This window comes from Rhinatrema bivittatum, chromosome 2, assembly GCF_901001135.1.
Source record: "Rhinatrema bivittatum chromosome 2, aRhiBiv1.1, whole genome shotgun sequence".
Taxonomy (NCBI): Eukaryota; Metazoa; Chordata; class Amphibia; order Gymnophiona; family Rhinatrematidae; genus Rhinatrema; species Rhinatrema bivittatum.
Window position 1 is genome coordinate 525088933 of NC_042616.1, and position 22684 is coordinate 525111616.

At 42.9% G+C, this 22684-nt stretch overlaps 1 protein-coding gene across 1 annotated transcript in view; it reads right to left on the reverse strand.

The window, feature by feature from the left end:
- The window catches only part of GPLD1 (glycosylphosphatidylinositol specific phospholipase D1), a 106417-nt gene that overhangs the window by 29248 nt on the left and 54485 nt on the right, over positions 1 to 22684 (reverse strand). The window contains exons 13-18 of the mRNA XM_029590769.1: positions 21801 to 21937; positions 20642 to 20824; positions 14724 to 14838; positions 13774 to 13848; positions 7402 to 7558; positions 3306 to 3447 (exon numbers count right to left, since the gene is read on the reverse strand). Of these exons, the coding sequence (XP_029446629.1) occupies positions 3306 to 3447; positions 7402 to 7558; positions 13774 to 13848; positions 14724 to 14838; positions 20642 to 20824; positions 21801 to 21937 (809 nt within the window). The remainder of the gene's footprint in view (positions 1 to 3305; positions 3448 to 7401; positions 7559 to 13773; positions 13849 to 14723; positions 14839 to 20641; positions 20825 to 21800; positions 21938 to 22684) is intronic.

Consider the following 22684-nt stretch of genomic DNA (forward strand, 5'->3'; position numbering starts at 1 on the left):
GGTACCTTGCTGTTTAATATATTCATAAATGATTTGGAAAAGGAAGCAATGAATAAGGTGATCAAATTTGCAAATGATACAAAATTATTCAAAGTTATTAAAACAGCAGTGGATTGTGAGGAAATACAGGAGGGGGGGGATGGCCTTGCCATATTATGGGACTGAGCATTTAAATGTCAGATGAAATTTAATGTGGACAGATGTAAAGTGATACACATACAGAAAAATAATCATAACTATACACACACAACATTGGGTTCCATATTAGGAGTCTCCACCTAGGAAAAGGATCTAGGAGTTACTATGGACAATGTGTTGAAATCCTCAGCTTGGTGTGTAGTGGTTTTCCAAAAAGTAAATAGAATGTTAGGAATTATTTGGAAAGAAATGAAGATCATCATAATGCCTCTGCATCAATCCACGTGTAACCCTTTTTTTGTGGATTGGATGTATCCTTACTGTCCAAACTAATTTGAATTTTGGGACTAACTCTAGTCTCTATCCTCCTCTTCTTCTCCCAAGGGGTTGGTCCCTTCTTTTGGGGGGAAGGATAACCTAGGCCCAGGACATAGGTGACTTTCCATGTGTGTGTGTTACCATAGCTCTTCAGGACAGGTTCACTGACACAAAAGGCTGGACTCACTGGAGGATGGGTGTTCAAAATAAAGTTTACTGTGCTCGATTGTGAAAAAATCAATAGGAGTAAATATTAAAATGTCCAGTTACATCCAGCTTCTTCAGCTAAGTGAGAGTAGTTTTTTAGTCTCTCTTCCTCTGTGGAAGTGTCCCTCAGTGCAAGGTTTTGAGACTTGCTTATCCTTCATGGGGTGAAATCAATAAGTGTCCCAAAGTGGCCAGGGCATCCTAGTTGTGGAAATCCCTGTTTTTCCCCACAGTACCTAAGGTCCATGTATACTCCCGATCTCCAATCTGTCAGCACCCTGTATCCTGGAGTGGAAACTCCACTGAGGGTTTCCAAATGTCTTTCTCCTCTTTTTCCCCTCAACTTCCTCTTCAACTTAAACAGATGCAGCCTTCCAGGAGGAAAGGTCAAATACTGAAAGCAGTCCTTACAGCTTCCAGCTCTGGGCAAGAAAGTGGATGGAAAAAAACTCAAACTGGGAAAAACCTTCTCTTTCTCCTTAATTGGGACTGTAACCTCCTCTTGGTATGGGCAAAAAGGTACACAGCCCTTCCTGACCATCCTGAGCAGGGGACTTAGCCTGACAGGAATGGTACAGGTCAAAGTGTAAAAACCAACCAAATAAAAGAATCCTATCATTCTTCCATTCCCTCCAGCCATAAATAGATGGCAGCTGGCAGGCAGCGTTCCTGTAGTGGTTCTAAGACGTAGGGAACAAGCGACCGGCAGAGGTGGTTGTTGCTAATGAGAAGTTCTTCACATACGACTATGTGTTTGATCCACTACTGAACAAGAAAAAGTGTTTAACACATCTGTCCTACTTCTCATCAATGGAATAGTCAAAGGGTACAATGCAACACTCCTGGCACATGGGCAGACAGGATCAGGAAAAACCTACTCCATGGGAGGCATGTATATACGGGGTCAAGAGAATGAACCCACTACAGGGGGGTCAACCCCAGGGTCATAAATGCCTTGTTTAAAGAAACTGAACGTAGACAAGACTGTGAATGTGCCATACCTGGAGATTTATAATGAGAAGATTGTGGATTTATTATGCTTCTCTCATGAAAGATTCTCCCCGATCAGTGTTTGTGAAGAACCTATAGAATGTATAAAGATTGTTGGATTGACGGAGAGAGATGTGACTTGTGCACTGTACATTGTGCTCTGCCTGGAACAGGGAAACGACTCTATGAACTCTCAATCTGTGTAAGAAAAATCAATATCTCATTGAGGAAAATAAGCTGTTAAAACAGAAACTGGCACTTCTTCAGGTGGCAAGTGGGAAGAAGCAGTATAGTCTCACGAAAGAGACTGTCACTCCAAGTGTTCCAAAGCCAATGCAGGAATAAAATATGTGATTGTCAGAGATGGAACATGGGCTGCAGTAAGGGCTATAATTGTGAGCCTACTGAGTGCAGAAACCGTGAAAATGTCATGGATTTGGAAAACTCTCCCAAGCTACAAGACCCCACCCTACCACCCTACCAAGGTTCTTGGTGCTTGTTCGTTCTATAAATTATATATGTTGATAACATGTTTTGCACTAAAGATCAAAGCTTGTTCCCCTGAAGAAGCCTGATTTAGAGGCAAAACTTGGGCCCTTCTTGGGACTGGAAGAATTGGAGACATTGTACAGCTGAAGACGTTACACTTTTGAAGATGTCATCTGTAGTGCTATTTATATGTGGGTTTGAAGAATTTTGGAGATACCATGGTTTTCAATAATAATTTTCATATGAGAGCTTATAGGATAAGCTTGTCAAAATAATTTTTAAGATATATTTGATATTAAAATATATATATATATATATATATATATATATATAAAAAGAAGTGTGAGATTGGGATGAGTTGGGCAAAAAAACACTTTTTTTTCAGAAAAGGGTACAAGCTTGTTTATTTCCAGGCATGGAGGAGATGGGAATGGGATAAGTTTCATTTTATTGATATTGTATTTTGATGCTGTTTTTATAATTTTATTATTTTTGATGATTGTATTCAGTTGTGTTGTGCATCATTCTGATCAGCATGCTGAGTGTACAATATATAAAAGCTGGAAATAAATAAAATGTATAGGGCAGTGTCTCTCCCTTCCTCTGCTAAGCTGAGGGCCTAACTTGGAGAGCACACTGATATAGCTGCTTCTCCTTTGAAATCAAACCTACACTGCCACACTCTAAATAAGTTAGTGTCCCCCCGTGCCTCAGGGACTCTCCATTCCAGTCATCTTCTGGGGGAGGTACTGTATAGAATGGTATACTCATTTGTAGTTATCTATCCAAGGGCCGGGAACTAGGGCCATCTAGTGAAGACCAAGTGGTCTTTACACATGCTATGACTGCACCTTGAGTATTGTTTGCAATTCCGGTGGCCCCCATCTCAAAAAAGATAAAGCAGAACTAGAAATAGTACAGAGAAGAGCTACAGAAATGATAAAGGGGATGGCAAGGCTCCCCTATGATGAGAACAGCAGTTTTCCCCAGGGCATTCACAGGTAGCATACAGGCCCCATTTTCCACTTTCTCCTCCTCTGGCTCCAGCTAGCAAGAATCTTAATGAAGCTGGCCCTGATGATGCCATCAGGGGGTGGGGCTTGAGTTCTGGCATCTGCAGGAGGTACCTGCAGACAGAGAAGAGCTGTCTTCCCCAAACATACCTGGCACAAGTCTTCCAGGTGGGGCTTCCAATGAGCAGCAATGTTCTGTTCTGGATTCTGAGACTGTGGAGTGAATATCCAAACCAGCTGTAATCCTGCTCCCCTTTTACAAACCAGTCTGCTTCCTTCACTGACAACAGATCTGCAAGAGTGAATCTACTTTATTCACTGCCCATGCTATATAAGATGGCAATTTTCATACTACCTGCATGGCAGCAAAGTCCATGGGTACTTCTTACCTGCAGTTTTTGCACCAATTTCCAATGTAAAAGCACATGTAAACTTTACTTGAAAAATTTTCCAAGGATAAAATGCCCATGGAGATCACCTCATTTTCTGTGGGTAGTTTTGATTGGAAAATGTATATGCAGGGCTTTGTTCCCAAACTTTACCCAACCCCAGGAATGCCTCTACTACAATGCAGGCCAATACAGATAAATAAATTAATTTATAAAAAAATGACAAATATTTTCATGCAACCCCTCAGGCTGGGAGTCCCCAGTTGTTTTGCTATTTCATGCCTGATTGTGTACAGAGAAAGCTAAGTTGCCTATCTGTGAGAGGTATTCTCCATAGACAGCAGGACAAATCAGCCACACACTCCCACCAGTCTCCCTTTAGAGTTGAAGGTTAGCTTGCTACCAGGACTGAAGGGATTCACATTGTGGCAGCTGCACGAGAACACCTGTGCATCAAGACCTTCTCGGTTCTTCTGAGCTCAATGATGTCTGATGACATCACCCCACTTGTGTGGCTGGTTTGTCCTTATGTCTATGGAGAATGCCTGTTATTCGTGAGAAAGTTAGTTTTAGCTGTGGAAATATCTTCAAAAATTGTCCTTGAAATGATTACAGGATAAAATATAGCTTGCTGTGTAAGACATAAAGCATGAGTTTGCATGTGCTAGAACAAATTCTCTCTCACAATTCAGGTGTGCCAGGCCTGCTGCTCTGTGCAGTTACTACCCTTAACAGAAGGCATGGGGGTAACCTGCACAGAATGCAAGTTACTACACAAGCATCTTGCTGGGCAGACTGGATGGACTGTTTGGTCTTTTTCTGCTGGAATTTACTATGTTACGATGAATGAGATAAAAAGCAAACAAGTGTTGTGTACAATCCAGTAAATATGACAAGATTTGCCTTTCAATTCAGTCAAAAAAAATGAAAAAAGAAAACATAATTTAACCTTAATATTCTGTGGTGGTAACAGTCACTAATGATATAAAGAACTAGAAGAAAAGTGTAAAAAAACACAAATCTTATGAGACTATCATAAGACAATGGAGCCTGCAGTTATTCACTTATACCAACCAATGAAAATCCGTTTGTTTAGCCTTGCAACACATCTCTATGAAACACAGTGTTTTATGAGAAGACACTTGGCATGGGAATTGGAGCTGATCTTTTGCCCGGATAAATTGCCCCGATGAAGAATTAAATGACACACAACATTTGTCTAGCTTTGTGTTGGGCTTAGTGTTGCAGGGCTAGACAAACGGATTTTCAGTATTGTTGAAAAAGGTAAGTGTTATTTGGATCAGCGGTTTTCAACCGGTGTGTCGCGGCACACCTGTGTATTGCCAAGAACACGCAGGTGTGTCGCCACAATTCCCGGCCCCCTGCCGACCCAGCTGCTCCCCCTACCCAAGTGAAATAGGTCCTCCGCTCGGGCTTAAAATGCTGATAGCCTGGGCAGAATGTGGCAGGAGAACTGGAGTCGGTGGCACCGGCATGCTCTCTTCTTCCCGTACCCCGGAAGAGGAGGTGGTGAGCAGCGGGTGCGTGCGTGGGAAGAAGAGACCTTGCTAGTGTGGGCAGCATCGGCCCGAAGAAAAGAAGAGAGGCGCAACCTGAAGGATGAGCAGCGCAGCTCAGAGTAAATTGAGGAACAACATCAAATCCCCGCGGCCAATGGGAATCCTTTCTCTGCGAGGGCTGAAAATGAAGGTGGTTGCTGCTGCCGCTAGTTCCAGGTGGGGGGGAGAGAGAATGTTGAGATCCTGTGTGAGTGAGAGATTGCATGTATGTGAATGATTGAGAGCCTGCATATGTGAAAGAGAGTATGTGTGATTGAGAGCCTGCCTGTGAGAGAAAGCATGAATGGAAGTGTATGACTGAGAACCTGTATGTGCAAGTTTGTGATTGAAAACCTGTTTGTGTGAAAGAGTATGTGTGTATGATTGAGATCCTTTCTGTGTGAGAGAGATCATGTGTATGTATGATTAAGAGCCTGTGTGTATAAGTAAGAGAGAGAGCATGTGTGTCTGTGTGTGACTGAGAGATGGTTTAAGTGAAGGGAGCGTGTGAGTATGTGATTGAGACCCTATGTGTAAATGAGAGAAAGAGAGAGCATGTTTGTAAGTATGTGAAGGAGAGTCTGAGTGTGAGAGAAAAAGACAGTATGTATGTGTGTGATTGAAAGCCTGTGTGTGTAAGCGTGAAAATATAGACAGCATTGTGTAAATGTGTAATTAAGAGCCTATATAAGTGAGAGAGAAAAAGCATGCGTATATGTGAGCGATTGAGAGCCAGTGTGAGAGAGAAAGGAAAAAGTTACAAACAAACCATCCCTCCTCCTGCTAATTCAAAACAATCTCAGAGCACCTGGATATCAAACGTTCCCAGGTATGCAGAGTAAAGCATTTTTTTGTATCCTTATTATTTTTCATTACTGGGTCTGCTATTTTGAAATATTTTATTGGTATCTAGAAATTTTTTATATGAGTTTTAAATTATTGGATATTCCACTCATCAGCTGTTTTGAAATAATCTGTTCTTTTTGTTAGTATGGTTTTACTGCTACTGATTTTATATTTCTTGATTTGTTTTATAAGGATGGGTGATGTTTCTTTTTTTCCTTTGTTACAATGCATACAGAGACTCTGGCTTGTTGCAGTTTCCAATTCAGTTTTTGTCTGCATGCTTCTAGTTATGTGTTTTGGTCTCTATTCTTTGTTAGGTGAGGGTCAGCACATGTGATTCAGGTGAGGTTTTCTGCTGGCGTGTAATTTCTGTGTAGGGCTTTATAGCAGCCTGACTTGGTCCGTTTTCCTAATAGGAGATGTATTGGTGTCTTAAGGCCTGGTGTAATATTTTCAGTGTTGCCTTTTCTTAGGTAAGGTGGTTACAGTTTAAGTGCTGGAAATTGGTGCTGTTTTGGTGTGGGATGTTTACTATTTATGCAATTTCTGTTCAGACAGAATATGTATCTTTTCTTTGTGTCATTCTTAACAATAAAAATACTGGACCTTTAATTTTATTTCCACCGTGAATTGTGATGAGCAGTGTGTCACACATGTGAGCATGGTCTGTCAGGTGTGTCACGATGGGAAAAAGGTTGAGAACCACTGATTTGGATTGTGCACTTCTGTGTTTTATATGCAAAAGAAAAAAGGTTTTGAAAAAAAAAGTTAAAATATACTAGTGAACTTGTTGGGAGACCTATGATTAAATGCATTTATGTGGTTGGTGAACGACGTTTGCACCGAGTAACCACTTTTAAGGGAATTACTGCAAGTTCCATTGTCTTATGATGGTCTCATAGCACTGTTAATTTCTGTTCAGTCAGTCATACCTCTACTAGACTTCTGAGTCTGCCTATTTAAAGAAAAAGAAATTTAACACAGCCTTTTAATTTTCTTTTGGTGGTTAAAATAATTAGATAATAAGATCGCCCAGTGGAGATACAGCAAGAGAAGTCCAAAAAAAGTCAGAACTGGATAATTTCAGTGGCCGAGTCAAGCTTTTCCAATGGATAAAGTCCTAGCATGAGGTCATATAGAACAGGGTCTAGGCTTTAACAAATATCTATAGCTATCTATCTATCTACCTATATGCAGCAGGGCTCCCCAGACATCTAAGCATCAATTTTCCCCTGCTCACTTGACCTAGAAAATGTGTCAAGGGGATTCTTGCCACACAGTATAAATAGGTGAGGTGTGCAGACTCATTCTGAAAGGCATTTCCTTCCTTGCTAAATATAATCTCTTGCCCTATGCAGTGCTTATAGCCCCTCCTGAGGACCAGACCAGATCAGTAGTCCATCAAGTGAGAAATAACCCACATAAAATTCAGAACCATCGCATAGATATCACCTTTGCCATTTCTATGGGTACTAGAAAAAAAACCAGCCACGATTCCCTTCTGCTTCCCCCCGGCAGGTGCATAGGGAGAACCAACAACAAGATCATTAACACCATCGCCATTGATATCAGCAGCCAGCAACGACCAGCCCAGGTTACAATACGTTGTCTGTAAAAGAGAAAACATGTCTGTGGTGATCCAAACGTAATAAGGCAAAATGAGGCTTAGGTTAAGCCGCTGTATTGTCAATTTAGCAGCTACAATACCTAAAGAATTACATTCATTTTATTCCTTTATGACTGTTATTTATGTTTTCAAGTAACTTTCTTGTCATGTTCCTAATTCTACTAAGATCTTCACTCCCCTGCTCACACCACAGTTTTTTAGCCTTCCTTGGGTGGGTAGCTTTAGAGTTTTCCAGAACAGCAACTGTCCTACAAGGGTCTATTCTGTAGCTATTCAGAACAATTTTCAAGTTTTCTTTACCTTGTTTTCCATGTACATTCCTATTATATACTTTGTGCTTTTTTAAAATAATATTTTAATTTTGCTGCATTCACAAACCACAAATATTAGAGCAGTGCACTGTTTTGTCTGATACTCTAACACGGGAGACTGATTTCCAGAGGATTCACCAGTTATAAAATGATAGCTCCCACAGCAGAGAGAGAAAGTCAAACAAAATGCATTCCCAAGAGTCCAAATGTGTGCATTTAGTGATAAAAAGCACAAAAATTAGACCGGTTTACAGCATTTATATTTTTGTAATTAGCCTTCTAGATTTTATGAACTAGAAATTGAATAATTAGCTCATGGGGGGTGGAGTCAAGATGGCGGACACAGCAGACGCATAGCGCACTGGCTCCAGCGTCTTTTTTCCTTTTTGAAAGAATTTCCATGTTTCTCTTGAGAGAAAAAAGAAAAAATGCCTGCTAAATGTAAGGGGAAGACCCGAACTTACCCTTCAGTATTGGCGATCCCAGCTGGCCAGAGAGCAATCGTGCAGTGCGTCGCTGCTTCAGGGGCAATTGGGCTGAGTGCTCCGGCTGTTGAAACTCAGAAGGGAGCTGAGGATTCGGCCTTGGAGGTATCCCTCAGCCCGCTGGATGACCGGCCACCACCTTCGACGCGTGTATTGGTGACGCCGCAGATGCCAGGGAGTCCCGAAGTGTCAGCTCCCAGTGGGCATCTAGAGGGGGTGGTTTCGCTGAATTAGCCCATGCGGACCCCCGTGGAACACGGTGAGACCTCGCAGGGTGAGAATTTTCTGGGAAGGAGTGGAGAACTGTTGTTTGCCGGAGGAGAGACTTCGGGAAAAGAATCCCTACCCTCCACCCTGAAAGAGGTAATTGCGGAGAAGCCACAAGCCCTCCTCATCTCTATGACTGACCACATCATCCTAGGCTTAGACAAAGGACAAGCCTTCCTTCTGATACTACTTGACCTCTCGTCTGCATTTGATACGGTCAATCACTCCCTTCTCGTCAACCAATTATCAGCCATAGGTATCTCAGGCACTGCCCTATCATGGTTCAGAACCTTCCTCAGCAACAGAGGTTATAAGGTTAAGATTCATAATAAAGAATCCTCTCTACACCCCGCATCAGTAGGAGTCCCTCAGGGCTCATCCCTGTCTCCCACCTTGTTTAACATTTATCTGTTACCCTTATGTAAACTTCTCACTGACCTCAATCTCAAACATTTTCTCTACGCTGACGATATTCAGGTCCTGATCCCCATCGAAGAGTCGCTCGCAAAAACACTGGGAATCCTGCCTCCAAAATATCAAACAACTTCTTACAAGTCTCAACCTGATACTAAATTAATCAAAAACAGAACTTCTACTCATCACACCAGAAAACAGCTCCATCACATACACCCATCCTACCGTACCAAACACTACACAAGTGAGAGATCTAGGAGTTCAAATTGACAATCACCTTAACCTGAAAGCTAACATCAACAAAACCACTAGAGACTGCTTTTATAAGCTCCAAGTGCTGAAAAGAATACGACCTCTCTTCCACACACATGACTTCAGAACGATTCTACAATCAATCATTTTCGCAAAGCTGGACTATTGTAACACCATCATGCTTGGTCTCCCTTCATCACACACCAAACCATTACAAATGGTCCAAAATGCCTCCGCCCGTATACTCACCAACACCAGGAGAAGAGAACACATAACACCTATCTTGATGGACCTCCATTGGCTGCCCATCCACTTCAGAATAATCTACAAGGCCATTCTCACCATTTTCAAAAACATCCATCAATTAGCCCCAATCGATCTCCATATCCCCCTCCGATTACACCATTCCACAAGACCGACAAGAGATGCTTACAAAGGATCACTTCAAGTACCTCCAGCCAAGACTACCAGACACATCACGCTTAGAGATCGGGCATTCTCCACAGCCGGTCCAACATTATGGAACTCCATTCCCCCGGATCTTAGAATGGAACCCAACATCTCAACATTCAAGAAAAGACTCAAAACCTGGCTGTTCACGCAGGCCTTTCCTAACTCCAACTCCATCTAACTCCCTTCATTCAACACGCTCCGCTAGTATTAGCATTAATAGCCACCTCTTACAATGTTATTTATACATATATATAACTATCTGATCTTCATTTCCTTTCTCATTCCAAGTTATTGTTTTCCTTGTTATATGTAACTGCTTTTCTGCACTATTGTTTAAATGGTAAAGTTTTTTATAATTACACCCCTGTTTCTTGTGAACCAGCATGATGGGACCACAGTCTTGAATGTTGGTATATAAAAAAGTTAAATAAATAAAATAAAAATAAATAAATAAGTAGTCACTCTAGACTGCTTGTGGAATTTATCATCAGCAATGGCAAAGGCTATAACAGACTGCTCTTCAAAAATTAATTCTGTATCCAGTCAGCTAGATATTTTAAATAATAACTTTGCTGGTTATAAAATGGAAGTCTCGGGGAAAATATTGGAACTGGAGACAGGTTTGAAGCAAGTCAAAGATGTACAAACTGTTTTGATACAAGATTGTGGGACAATTAAAAGAAAAATGGAGAAAATTGAGAATACACTGAGACATTTAAATTTGAAAATTATCAATTTTCCAAGGGTTGTTGGAGAGTTGCCTAGGATAACCATTAATCGGTATATGCATGATATTTTGGAAATTCCCGCTAATAAAACTCCACCCCTGGAGAAGGTGTATTTCTTGTCTATTCGAAAAAATCAGTTGATACCACCCACTCAGAACATGTTAGAAAATTTGACCGAGTTTTTGGAATCATCTTCCTATGAAGTCGTTGAAAGAACTACCTTATTGATCTCATTTTTTTAATGAAAACGACATGGGAATGTTAATGAGAGCTTATTTCAAAAAGATTAATATACCTTTTATGGATACCTGTCTGCGTATATTCCCAGATTTGACAAAAGAGACTCAACAAACAAGAAAATATTTTCTAGCTTTAAGACAGGAGGTTATGGATTTGGGAGCCTCCTTTATACTTAGGTTCCCATGCAAATGTGTCCTTAAGTATAGAAGGGAGACTTATGTTTTTTTTCAAATAGAACAGCTGAAAGCCTTTGTGGATGCAAAGAAACTGGAACATCAGTTAAGTGGTGATTCTAATAGTCCTAATATAGATACCTGAAGTTGTCTGCATTTTTCACTTTAGAAAGATATTTACTTTATTGTCTCCCAATAATTTTGCAGTACACCACCCCCAACCTTATATTGTGGTCTAATGGTTGTATTGTCAAGGAAGTTTTTAGTTTAATATAATTTGTTTCCTATGTAAATTTTTCAATCTTGAGTTAATGCAGCATGTTTCTGTATCAAAGATATCTTTGTAAATGATTGATTTAAAATTCAATAAAGAGTAAATAAAAAAAAAAAGAAATTGAATAATTAGCTCTACTGGAATCTACATTGTCCCTTTCTTTTTTGCTGCTTCACGATGCAGAAAAACACAACAACAATGAAATAAATATTCAGTTTACTATGAGATTGTTGAAGTGGTTTGAATTTGAAGTGGTGAACCAATAATCACCAATGAATGGTCAGGACATTTACTGATAGTTAAAACTCATTTGAAGGAATTTCATCTTAATGCAACTATTCTGCTATAATTTGGCAAAATATGTTAATTTCATTATTTATTAGCTTGATCAGAATTTAAAAAGCAGATGACACAATGAATTCAGCAGATCATTAAAATAATGAATTCCTCATGTTTGAAGCAGAGAGGCTGAAAACAAACTGGGAGTATGCTGTTTAGCTTAAGGTCAAAGGAGAATCAGTTGTTTAGGCCCAACTCATGGTCTGGAATTTGTACTGTACTGTGAGCAGGCGACTAGGCGAAAACAGAGAAACCAATCTGATTCCAGGGCAAGGTTCTGATAATACATTTTATTTACCAACACTATCAACATTCACATTGTTGTACAATATAATTTGATAAAAGTCAGTACTCTGAAAACTTTTGTTTTGCAAAATATTCACCGAGTTTGTTAAATAAAGGCAATCACATCTTATGGTACAAAGTACAGCTAAGGGTCCTGCAGAAAACCCAATAAACTCCCTTTGTGCAAGTTTCTAGGTTGGCACCTTCTCAGAATCACATAATTCATTATCGGCTTCATTTCAATATGAATGACACCCATTCTCCCTTTTTTGATCTGCAGATTCAATTACTCGATGTCAAACAGCAATTGAATTTTTGCCATGATGTCAGACAAAGGGCAAAATGTTTAAAATGTCTGCCCGCACATCAATCACACTGTCTCGTTTAAACATTTTCCCCACCACTTAGAAAGCCCTACGCCATGAACTCACCGGAGAAAAAGAAAACTAGAACTCTTGTGTACAAAACCCGTCATACATTGAAGACAGTTAAAGACCCTGTTTTACAGGAGTTAAGATGGTTCCTAGGTATGCAAAAATATAAAAAAATTCCAATAAAATCTCTCATCCCCTTTCTATACTTTCTCTTTCTCGCGTGGCCCTCTCAGCAGCAGCGCATAAGAAGGACCAGGTCCTTCAGACACAACACATGCCTACTTTGTACTATTCCGTAGCTTTATTATTTATTCTGCCCTCACTAGGGCAGGATGCCCTGACAGTTCAGAACTGCACTGATTATCCCAGCATAGGAAAAGTAAGGGGATATGGAGAAGGAGGGCTCTTCTCATATCACCCCCACAGGAGAAGTACATATGGGGACGGTAACTTTCAAACAGCTACGCGGGCTCACACGTACAAGCATATGCCGCTTCGCGCTAATGGACCGCAGCCATTTTATAACATATGCACATGTATGCACACACGATATAAACTAGGCTGTATATGAGTACATGTGCGCGTAGTTTTATATGGAAGCACGCACGTTCACACGCCTCTACCGCATAAGTGGGGGATTTTGGTAGATAACGCATGCCAATGAAATTACCAGTTTACCCGGTCCGTTCCCAGTTCCCCAGTTAAAGGATAGGACTTTCTAACCCCCCCTAGTTAACTAACCTACCTTTTACCCTGTTAGTCCCAACCCTAAAACCCCCCCATTAACCTGATTAGTTTTTTTTGTTTCAGGACTTCCACGCCATCCACAGCAGAAGTAAAGTTACACAAGATAAGAGACCCTGGCATGCGCCTGTGCGAGTAAACACGTTTAGATTTCATTGAGAAATCCAGGCATGCTCATGCCCCACCCAGACCGCAACCACAACCTTATTTTGCAAAAAAGAGTTTTGTGTGCGTACCGGGAGATATGGGTGTACTTGCGTGCTTTTTAAAATCCATACAGCACATGCCGGCCCAACTTCTGTGTGTATCTCCCGGGTTTGGAACACATAGGGCTTTTAAAATTCACCTTAAATTACACAAACAGAACACATACATATACCCACAAACTCCCACTCACACCTAAACCAGGTAACAAAGGGCTTATGAAAGCAGCACAAATGATCAGCACATAAGGTTGAAACCTTGATGATTGGCGCTATTTTTTCTTTAAATAAAATTAATTGTGTGCATCTAGTATGTGGGATAAGTTCATGCATAACTTGTCATGCACAACCCAACATAGAACACATATGAGTGATGACCCATAAGTAGAAGTGACATGTCTACTAATACAACAGCTTTTTAGTTCGTCCACTAAATTCCATCACAACCTACAAAGATTTTCTGAGGAGATATAAACAGATAACTCCAGTATTCAGCATCCCACAAATAACACCATGAAAAAATGTTTCCTTTGGAATGTAACCATAAAGTGGCATTCTAATATAATTGAAAGGGAGTAACTTGTGAACTTGCATTCTATCCTCTACCCCATAGGTTCCCCTTCTGACTAGGGTAATATTGCATTTATGAACTTACCTTGCATGTTATGGTAACATTTGGTTTTGCTGACACATTTTTATACCGAGTTCCAAAATACACATACACAGAGCCCTAAAAATTGAAAAACAGCCTGTAAGAAAAGCCTGCTTGGAAGAATACAGCAAAAGCAAAACAGAAGAGTCATTGACAGTAATCAACCTTCAGGTTAATATCACAAGTCATGCTCCTCACAAGAGTAAGTTCTGCAGTTAAGAGCACTAACATTTCCAGATTTCCGCTGGCGTCCGCCGGAAACTCTACAGCTTTACAAGGAGTTGGCCTGCAGAGAAATCTTCAGCATTTAAAAGCTAAAACTGTCAAAGGCATTTACAATTTCCCTCAACACGGCTAAAAGTACAGGCAGTGCTTCACCATGTATACGCTTAAGCCACATTTAAAAGAAGGCGTTCCCAGGAGTGTGTTTAATCAGGGGAGGCAAAAAAAAGTGTGCACATTATATGGTTAAATCTGGGTTTGCTATTTTTCATGGAGAAAGCACCTGCACAAAAAGCAGCTCTAAGTGTCTTCAGGTATTTGGCACACATGCTATATTTCAAATTAAAAGTGGATGCCTATCTTTTCTTTGAAATTGGTGAAAGGTCCCAGGTAGAAAATACCCATGAGCTTTGCCCCAATGTGGACAGTCTGAAAACTTCCCCCAAGTGCTTTGTACTATACAGTTATGATCATAGGTTTACATACTCCTGGCAGAATTTGTAAGATGTGTAGCATTTTAAGAAAAACATAAGTGATCAGACAAAATATGCCTTGATATATTTAATGTGTTTCAAATTAAACTATTATGCATCACAGAATAGCACAATCATTAAACAAAGCATAGCAATAATGGAAATAATAAAATGGTCCCTTTTTTTCAAAGGTGCGTTCAAGCTGTTCCCTTCCTCCTTTAAAACACCTCAGTCCGAACCAGTGTCTTTCTGACCTACCACGTACTGGAGATGTCCTGATCCCACTGATGGTGCTCCCACCGCAAGATCCATCACTCCATCAGCATTGAAGTCCAGGGCTGCCACTGCAGATCCAAACCGGCCCGACGGCTGAGGAAACAGCAGTCAGCATTCAAAAAAAGCATTTTACACCAAAGATAAAAATTCCCCAGGAAGGGACAGTTTTCAAAGGCATTTCCGTGAGTAAAATGGTGATTTTCCCTGTGGTAATGCCTGACATGCAGGTACATTGGCGTGCATATAACCTGTCTGCCTGGACCAAGTTTACCTGGACCAAGCGGAAGTGTTCCCAGAGGCGGGGCTGGGGGAGGGGTTTCCACTTACACACATTCTTGCACTTTCAAAAGTGTGCACACAAATTGTTCCTGCACACATAATAGTAGGGGTAACTGTGTACAGGTAAATTTGATGGAACGATTTTCAAAGCAGATTTACGTGTGTAAGTTACACCAAATTTCAAAGAGGACTTATGTGTGCCTTCTAATTTAGGCGCGCTGTTATAAAATTACTTCCATAAATACAAAAATAAGGCAAAACTCTATATCATCCAAAAACATTACATTAGAAATAAATGATATATAACACTAAATTAATCATATAATTAATAAATTTAGAAATCTTTATTCAACATGTATATTCACACATACAAAAACACATTGTAATAATTTCACAAAATCTTATTAAAACCTGATATGATGGGGTTCCCAAAAACTGTAGAGGCTCTCTCAACCAAAGTCTGATGCAATTTGAGTTACAGGCCCCCTTGTTTCTGACAGATGGAGTCAAAGTAATATATTATTTCCTTGTTGGGCCTCACCCCTTTGGGAAAGGGATCACCCTCTCTTGGGGAATTTGGTGCTTTTCCTGCAAGAGTTCCGGCAAATATTTGGTGAGACTGGTCGCATGCCTTCCAAGGTATCTGAACTTCTACAGATTAGGCAAGGCTCCTGGTATGTGGGAGAATATGCAGTGCATCTCTGCACTCTGGCCTCCAAATTTCAGAGGGGCAGTGACAGCATTGATTGCAATCTTCTGACAAGGACTCTTGGAGCATATTAAAGACAAGCTGGCTGCGCAAGACATGCCGAATACCGTGGAGGGCCTGATTAGCTTTGCTGTGTGACTAGACCTGTAGTTCCAGGAATGAGCCAAAGAGACAGGTTTGGCTCACCACCCAATCCATTTTTGCTCCAAATTTCCAGTGTACTATAATCACCTGCTCACCTCTGGAGTCAGGCCCATCATTCGTAGAAACCATGCAGGTGGATTGCTTCAAGCTCTCAGCCGAGGAGAAGAAGAAGAGGCACCGTATCCTTAACCTCTGCTTATACGGTGTGGCAGCTGGGCATTTCGCAAGTCGCTGCCCGAACAAGCTGGGAAACTCAAGGACCTAGGCCTGGTAGGAGAGGCCACTCTAGGTCATTCTTGCACCTCTCCACAACTACTAGCCCTAGCACGTCTGTCTCTTGGGGGGGCAACCTTTCTGGATACTGGCGCTGGAGGTAGCTTTATCCATGAGGCTCTGGTCCAACACCACCGCATACCCAAGGTCCCCTTGGACACTCTGCTCTCAATCTCCATTTACAGAGAACCCCTGTCTGGACATATTACAAGAACCACAGTACCACTGACCATGCAAACAGGATTCCTGCATCGAGAGCAGATCAGCCTCTGGGTGCTGCTCAAAGCAATCAATTCAATTATCCTGGGCTTGCCATGGTTCGTGTTTCATCAGCCCCACATCTATCGGACCACATTGCAAACTGCCAGATGGGCTCCTAGCTGTAGTTAGCAAGGCCAAGGTTTCACCTGTGCTACCTATGGCCCTGACAGTTACCCTAGGGCTCCCAGGTCTGCCTCCACAGTACATGGAATTTGCTGATGTTTTCAGTAAGCAGCAGGCAGAGGTCCTGCCACCTCATAGCTCCTATGATTGTCCCATAGATGTGATTCCCAGCAAGGTTTCACCCAGAGGCAGAGTATACCCACTCTTTGCCCTGGAAACAGAGGCTATGACCATGTATATTAAAGAGAACTTGCATAGAGGCTTCATTCGCCCCTCTTCCTCACCTGCAGGGGCTGGGTTCTTTTTTGGAGGGAAAAAGGACGGATCCCTGTGTCCCTGCATTGATTATCGTGGTCTTAACTCCTCTTCCCTTGATCTCTGAGCTCTTTGACCACCTTTGGGGCATACAAATATTTACCAAGCTGGACCTTTGGGGGGCATACAACTTCATCAGATTCAGAGAAGGCAACAAGTGGAAGACTGCCAAACACCCGTGATGGACACTATGGGGCAGATTTTAAAAACCCTACGCGCATAAATCCATCCGGATTTACGCGTGTAGGGGGGTTACGCATGCCGAACCTATTTTGCCTAGGCCCGGCGACACACACAAAGCCCCGGGACGTGCGTATGCCCCAGGGCTTGAAAAAAGGGGCGTGGAGGGGGCTGGGCGGTGGTGTGGCCAGTGGCCTCCGTAGAGCTGCTAGGCCGGGGGATTGTGCGCAGGCACTCGGCCGGTGCACGCAACCTATGCCTGCCCAGAGGCAGGTGCAACTTGTAAAACAAAGGTTGGGGGGGGTTTAGGTAGGGCTAGGGGGCGGATTAGGTAGGGGAAGGGAGGGAAAGGTGGGGGGGGGGCAGAGGTAACGGGGAAAGCCATCGGGGCTCCCCTAGGGCTCGGCACGCGCAAGGTGCACTAGTGTGTACCCCGTTGCGTGCGCCGACCCCGGATTTTATAACATGTGCGCGGCTGCTCATGTATGCTATAAAATCGGGCATACATTTGTGCACGCCGGGTTGCGCGCACAAATGTACGCCCGCACATACGTCTTAAAATCCAGCCCTATGAGTACCTAGTGATGCCCTTTGAGTTATGCAATGCCCCCACAATCTTCCAATTTATGGTAAATGAGGCTGAACCCCTGGCAAGCCCGCTGGTTGTTGTTTTTTGTTTTTTTTTAATCGGTTTGACTTCGAGTTGCCGTACCATCCCACAAAGAAAAACCGATGAGCAGATGCCCTCTCATGTTCTTTGATACCGAGGGTTCCCTGGAAGTTCCATGGCATATCATCAACCCTGCAAAGATTGTGGTTACATTTACAGTTTCCCCCGGGAAGACTGTGGTGCCCCAGCCCCTATGACAGAAAGTTCTTCAGTGGGCTCATGACTCCCACCTGGCTAGACATTCTGGTATTACCTGGACCTTGGAATTAATCATGTGACACTATTGGTGGCCCCAGATCAAGGTGTACGTGAAGCATTATGCCCCTGTATGCCATGAATAAGTGTGTAAGCACAACCTTGTGGGTTGTTACAGCTACTGTTAGCCCCCAAGGAACCCTGGACCCACTTGGCCACTCACTTTGCTACTTGACCTTCCCCTCTCTGGTACAATACCACCATATGGATGGAAGTGGATAGATTTTCTAAAATGGCTCGTTTCACACCCCTCCTGGGCCTCCCATCTGCGCCTGAGCTGGCTAAACTCTTTATCAAATATGCCTGCTGTCTATACGGGCTTCTCCTGCACATCCTCCTTGACCAGAGGGGTTCAGTTCATGACTCAATATTGTAAGAGCTTCTGCAAAAAATTTGGAATTACATTGGATTTCACCCAGAGTAATGACCAAACCAAAAGACTAAACCAGAGCCTCAAGGCCTTTCTTCAAGCCTACGTGAACCAAATGTCAGGATAACTGGGCCTCTCTCCTACCATGGGCTGAATTTTCTCATAATAACCACGTAAACAGTTCCACCGGGTCATCACCCTTCTATCACCCTTGGGAGCCACCCGCACATCTCCAGACCTGTGCCGAGACCTGACTTGTGCTTAGCAATCAACCTAATGGGACAAGAACTCCAGGAATTGTGAAAGAAGATACACCAGTTCCTGAAGAAGCAGCGGAGTGTTTTAAAAAACACGCTGATAAGAAATGTCGCCTTGCGCCTCAACTTCGCCCAGGAAGTCATCTGGCTGAGTACCAGGAATCTACAATTAAAAATGTCCTCTATGAAGTTTGTTCCATGATTCATGGGACTATTCTCTATTGAACGACAACTTGGTCCTGTGGCCTACAAACTTAAACTACTGGCATCTTTGCGAATCCATGATATCTTCCATGTCTCATTATTGAAATCTGCCATTCTCTCTTGGCCGATCAGACTACCACTCCAGACCCCTGAAGTTGCCAGAGAAGAGGACATGCAATTCGAGGTCCAAGACATTTTGGATTCCCGTAGAATACGGAACAGGTTGCAATACCTCATAGTCTGGAAAACTTATGGACCAGAGGAAAATTCCTGGGAGCCATCCTCCAAACTTCAGGCCCCCCTAACTCGTTCAGGAATTTCAGAAGATATTCCCCAGGAAACCCAAGCCCAGAAGACTGGGGAGGCGGCTTTGGAGGGGGGTACTGTTAGGAGTCACAGCACTCACCTCAGTCAGCCACCAACTCCGCTGGACCCATCTTCGTGGCAGAGACACTGCCGCCATGCTGTCCCGCCGCGGCACTTCTTGTCAGCACTGCGGCACGAATCCGAGTACAGGCACCTCCTAATAACATCACTCAGTCTTCTATTTAAGCCTTGCTGCTGTGGCAGACAGATGCCTCAGCAATAGGTCTCCTGCTTGCAGTATGTGTTGCTTCTTCCTGTGTTCCTGGTTCTTGTCTCATCCAGCCTTGCCTCCCTTACTCATCTCATTCACTTTCTTCAGTGTGTCTTCGTCCATCCTTGGCTTGCCTCTCTGGATCTTAAACTCTTGCCTGGATCTGACCATGTTTACATGCCACCTGAATCTGATCCCTTGCCTGGCCCTGACTATTCTTGCTAGCTGTTGGCCCTGAGTCAGGTGTGTCTCTGGACTCTAGTTATCCCCACCGTCCTAAGGACCTGCCTAAGTCCTGCCGGTCACCAGAACCTGTGGGGGAGGTGGCTGGTAAAGGTGAAACTCCAGACTATCCCGCTACAGAGCGTGTTCTCTGGCTGCTGGCATAGGCCTCGGGGGTTCACCCTTGAGGCTGCATCAACCACACCTTAGCACTACGGGCTCACACACCCACTACCCTTCACATAACATCTATGTTGGCTAACAGTGTTTGATTTATGACTAACCACAAGAGTACTGAATGAAATTTCAAACTCTTAAAACTGAATATCAAATGTGACACTTCTGAAAGTGTGTTTCATCTTCCTTCCACTTGCCTAGTGGCCTCAGAGCCCTTACTGTGATATATTCCTGTTGGATACAGGGCTCCTTTATCCATTGGACAAAAGGGGGCATTTGCCCAAGGACCACCGCCAGTTGCCTACCACAATTAGTAATGTTGATAAAATTAGTAGTGTACAATTGAGAGGTTTTTGAAATTTTTGCCTATACCTTCATGCATAGATATGATATGATAATGAAGTTACGTTCTATAATACGACGCTTCTTCCAGGAGGTGGAGTTTGTGAAAACCTGAAGACTGGGCTGAAAGTAGGAGTTAACAGAGGTCACTGGGTGAGAAGGAAATGAGAACAGCATAGCATAAGGTAATTTTCTGATATGATTTATGACATATGCGGGTGCTGCACTAGCTGCAGTAATGCTGTTCCTGGCATGCAGGCTGCACCAGTCCTAGTTAACAGCCTTATTTCAGTATTAATTGTGTTAAAAAAAAAAACAAAAAAAAACCTGAGGTATCACCCGTTTGCTTAATTTCATATGATGGGGCAAAAGTGCCAAGTACCTCAGTTATCTGGTTCCAGTCCAGATCTAAAAGTTTACACTGTTATAAGCATAAATTCGATTATTTCCTGATCAAGAAGAGAAAAGTATATATAGAGAGAACTGGTCTCTGTATACAAGATATTTTAAAAGTATACAAAGTGTGTTTGCTTTGTTACCTCAAACCCTGAAGCCGCGCATCTGCTCCTTCGTCCAGGTCCATGTTGCGTGGAGGCAAGCCGGATTCATTACTGTAGACGATGTATAGTCGCCCTACCTGGACACGGCCCAGTGTGCTGTAGCCTGGTGCTCCAATCACCAGATCGTCATAGCCATCCTGATTCAGGTCAGCTGAGGTCATTGCCCTGAGTACCAAAGAAGTCAGCAATGAGGGCACCGCAACTCTGCTTTACACATGCGTTAAAATTAAGGGGAGGGAAAAAGGGGGGATTCCATTCCCCTCCTCCACCTCCATCACGAGACACACACAGCGCTTAAACCTGTGTAATAAAAGCATAAAGGAGCTTCTCATCCTTGCAGTAAACTTTCCCAAAGCAGCAGCAGCACTGGCAGTTTTTATTTTGAACAACAACGCTGCACACAAAACAGCAGAAAAGCTGTGAATACGTTTAAAAGAAAAAAGAAAAAGAAAGGTCATATTATGTGAAACTTTTACTTTGTATTCCCTAAAACTGTACTGCTTCTGAACCAGGGTCAGGAGGTTTAATTACTAAGAAAAGGGCAGCAGGAACGTTTCTAGCCCTGCTCTGTAGCAGCACCCGAGGGGACGGGACGGGACTTAGTAGGGGGCCGGCTCTGCTTAGTCCCGGCGGCTGCTCCCTGTCAGGCGCTGCACACGCTCACACAGGCCAGTGCAGTAATCCTGCACCTGAAGAAACTGTGCTGGATTTCGGCTCACGGTTTAGTTCCAGATGCGGTAAAATGTGCACTCGTCAGAGGCCGAAAGCACATTTTAACATGGGAAGTGGGGAGGGGACTCACAGGTGAAAAGAAACAGATTTTCCTGTTGGCCAGATATAGCCAGACGAGTCCGTACTTATCTGGTTAAGTGGCACGGCTAATCAGCCCATGATGGTTCTGATGGCTGAATAACGCAAAGCATTTTAAATACCTCACATTATCCCTGCGTGAGGGCACTTACCGCACGGTAAATGGCCTAAAGGGCCTTAGTAAATGAGGCCTTCAGATTGTAAGCCCTCTGGGGTCAGGGAAATACCTACTGTCGCTAAATATAGCTTGCCTTGAGCTACCAATGAAAAGGCGTGAGCCAAACCCAAATCATTAAATAAACCTATGAAAATGTACATAAACGGCACAAACCAGCCGAGTCTTGCATAAGGTGTTGTCAGATAGTAGGAAGCGCTTGGCTCGGTGATATGGTTAGGGTATCTGCCCGCTGTGATAATGTTCTTCATGTTCATTGCAGTGACAGCTTTGTTTATAAAATGCACAGAATTCTGCAAGGAAAGGGGTCAGATTTTATAATACTAAACCAAAGCCGCATTGTGCTGAGATCTTCTGAAATGCTAGTTCTCAAACCGCATTTTGGCAATGTGAGATGCCTACCAGTATGGCCATTTGCCAAGTTTAATATTTAGTTTACACACTTCCCAATTGACTGCTGATCACTGTCCTTGATACATGAAAGGGCAAAAAGCTCCCGGCACCACTTGTGTTTATCACTTCCCATAAGAGGACGATTTACAGTCTCCATTGTTGTTCTTCTCCAAATGAGTGAGAGAAACATCACTCTGAGTTGGACATTTAATCTGGAGCTTTCATGTGATAGAGTAAACACTAGCCCCTGAATCGTCAGATCTGCCACAGACCTATCATAGCGATTGAATATGGAGACTGGTGTGCACCTCCTCTTGATACCCATCTGCCATCATGAGCAAGTCAACTAGCCTCTCCATGTTCATACTTACTGTGAATCTTTAGATAAGAGACCTTGGGACCGATGCAATAAATGAGCACAGAAAACAGGTGCTCAGTGTTGAGCGCCGCTTTCCTAAGGAGCGCCCAGGCACCTCTCCTGGGTACGCGATTCAATATTTAAATGAGGGGTCACGCTGCCAAGGAGGCGCTAGGGTCGACTGCACGCCTCTAGCGCCTCCTTGGCAGAGGGCGCCCAGGAGAGGTTGGCTGTCAGCGGGTTAGGAAAACAGACGCTCAATTTTACGAGCATCCGTTTTCCTAGCCGG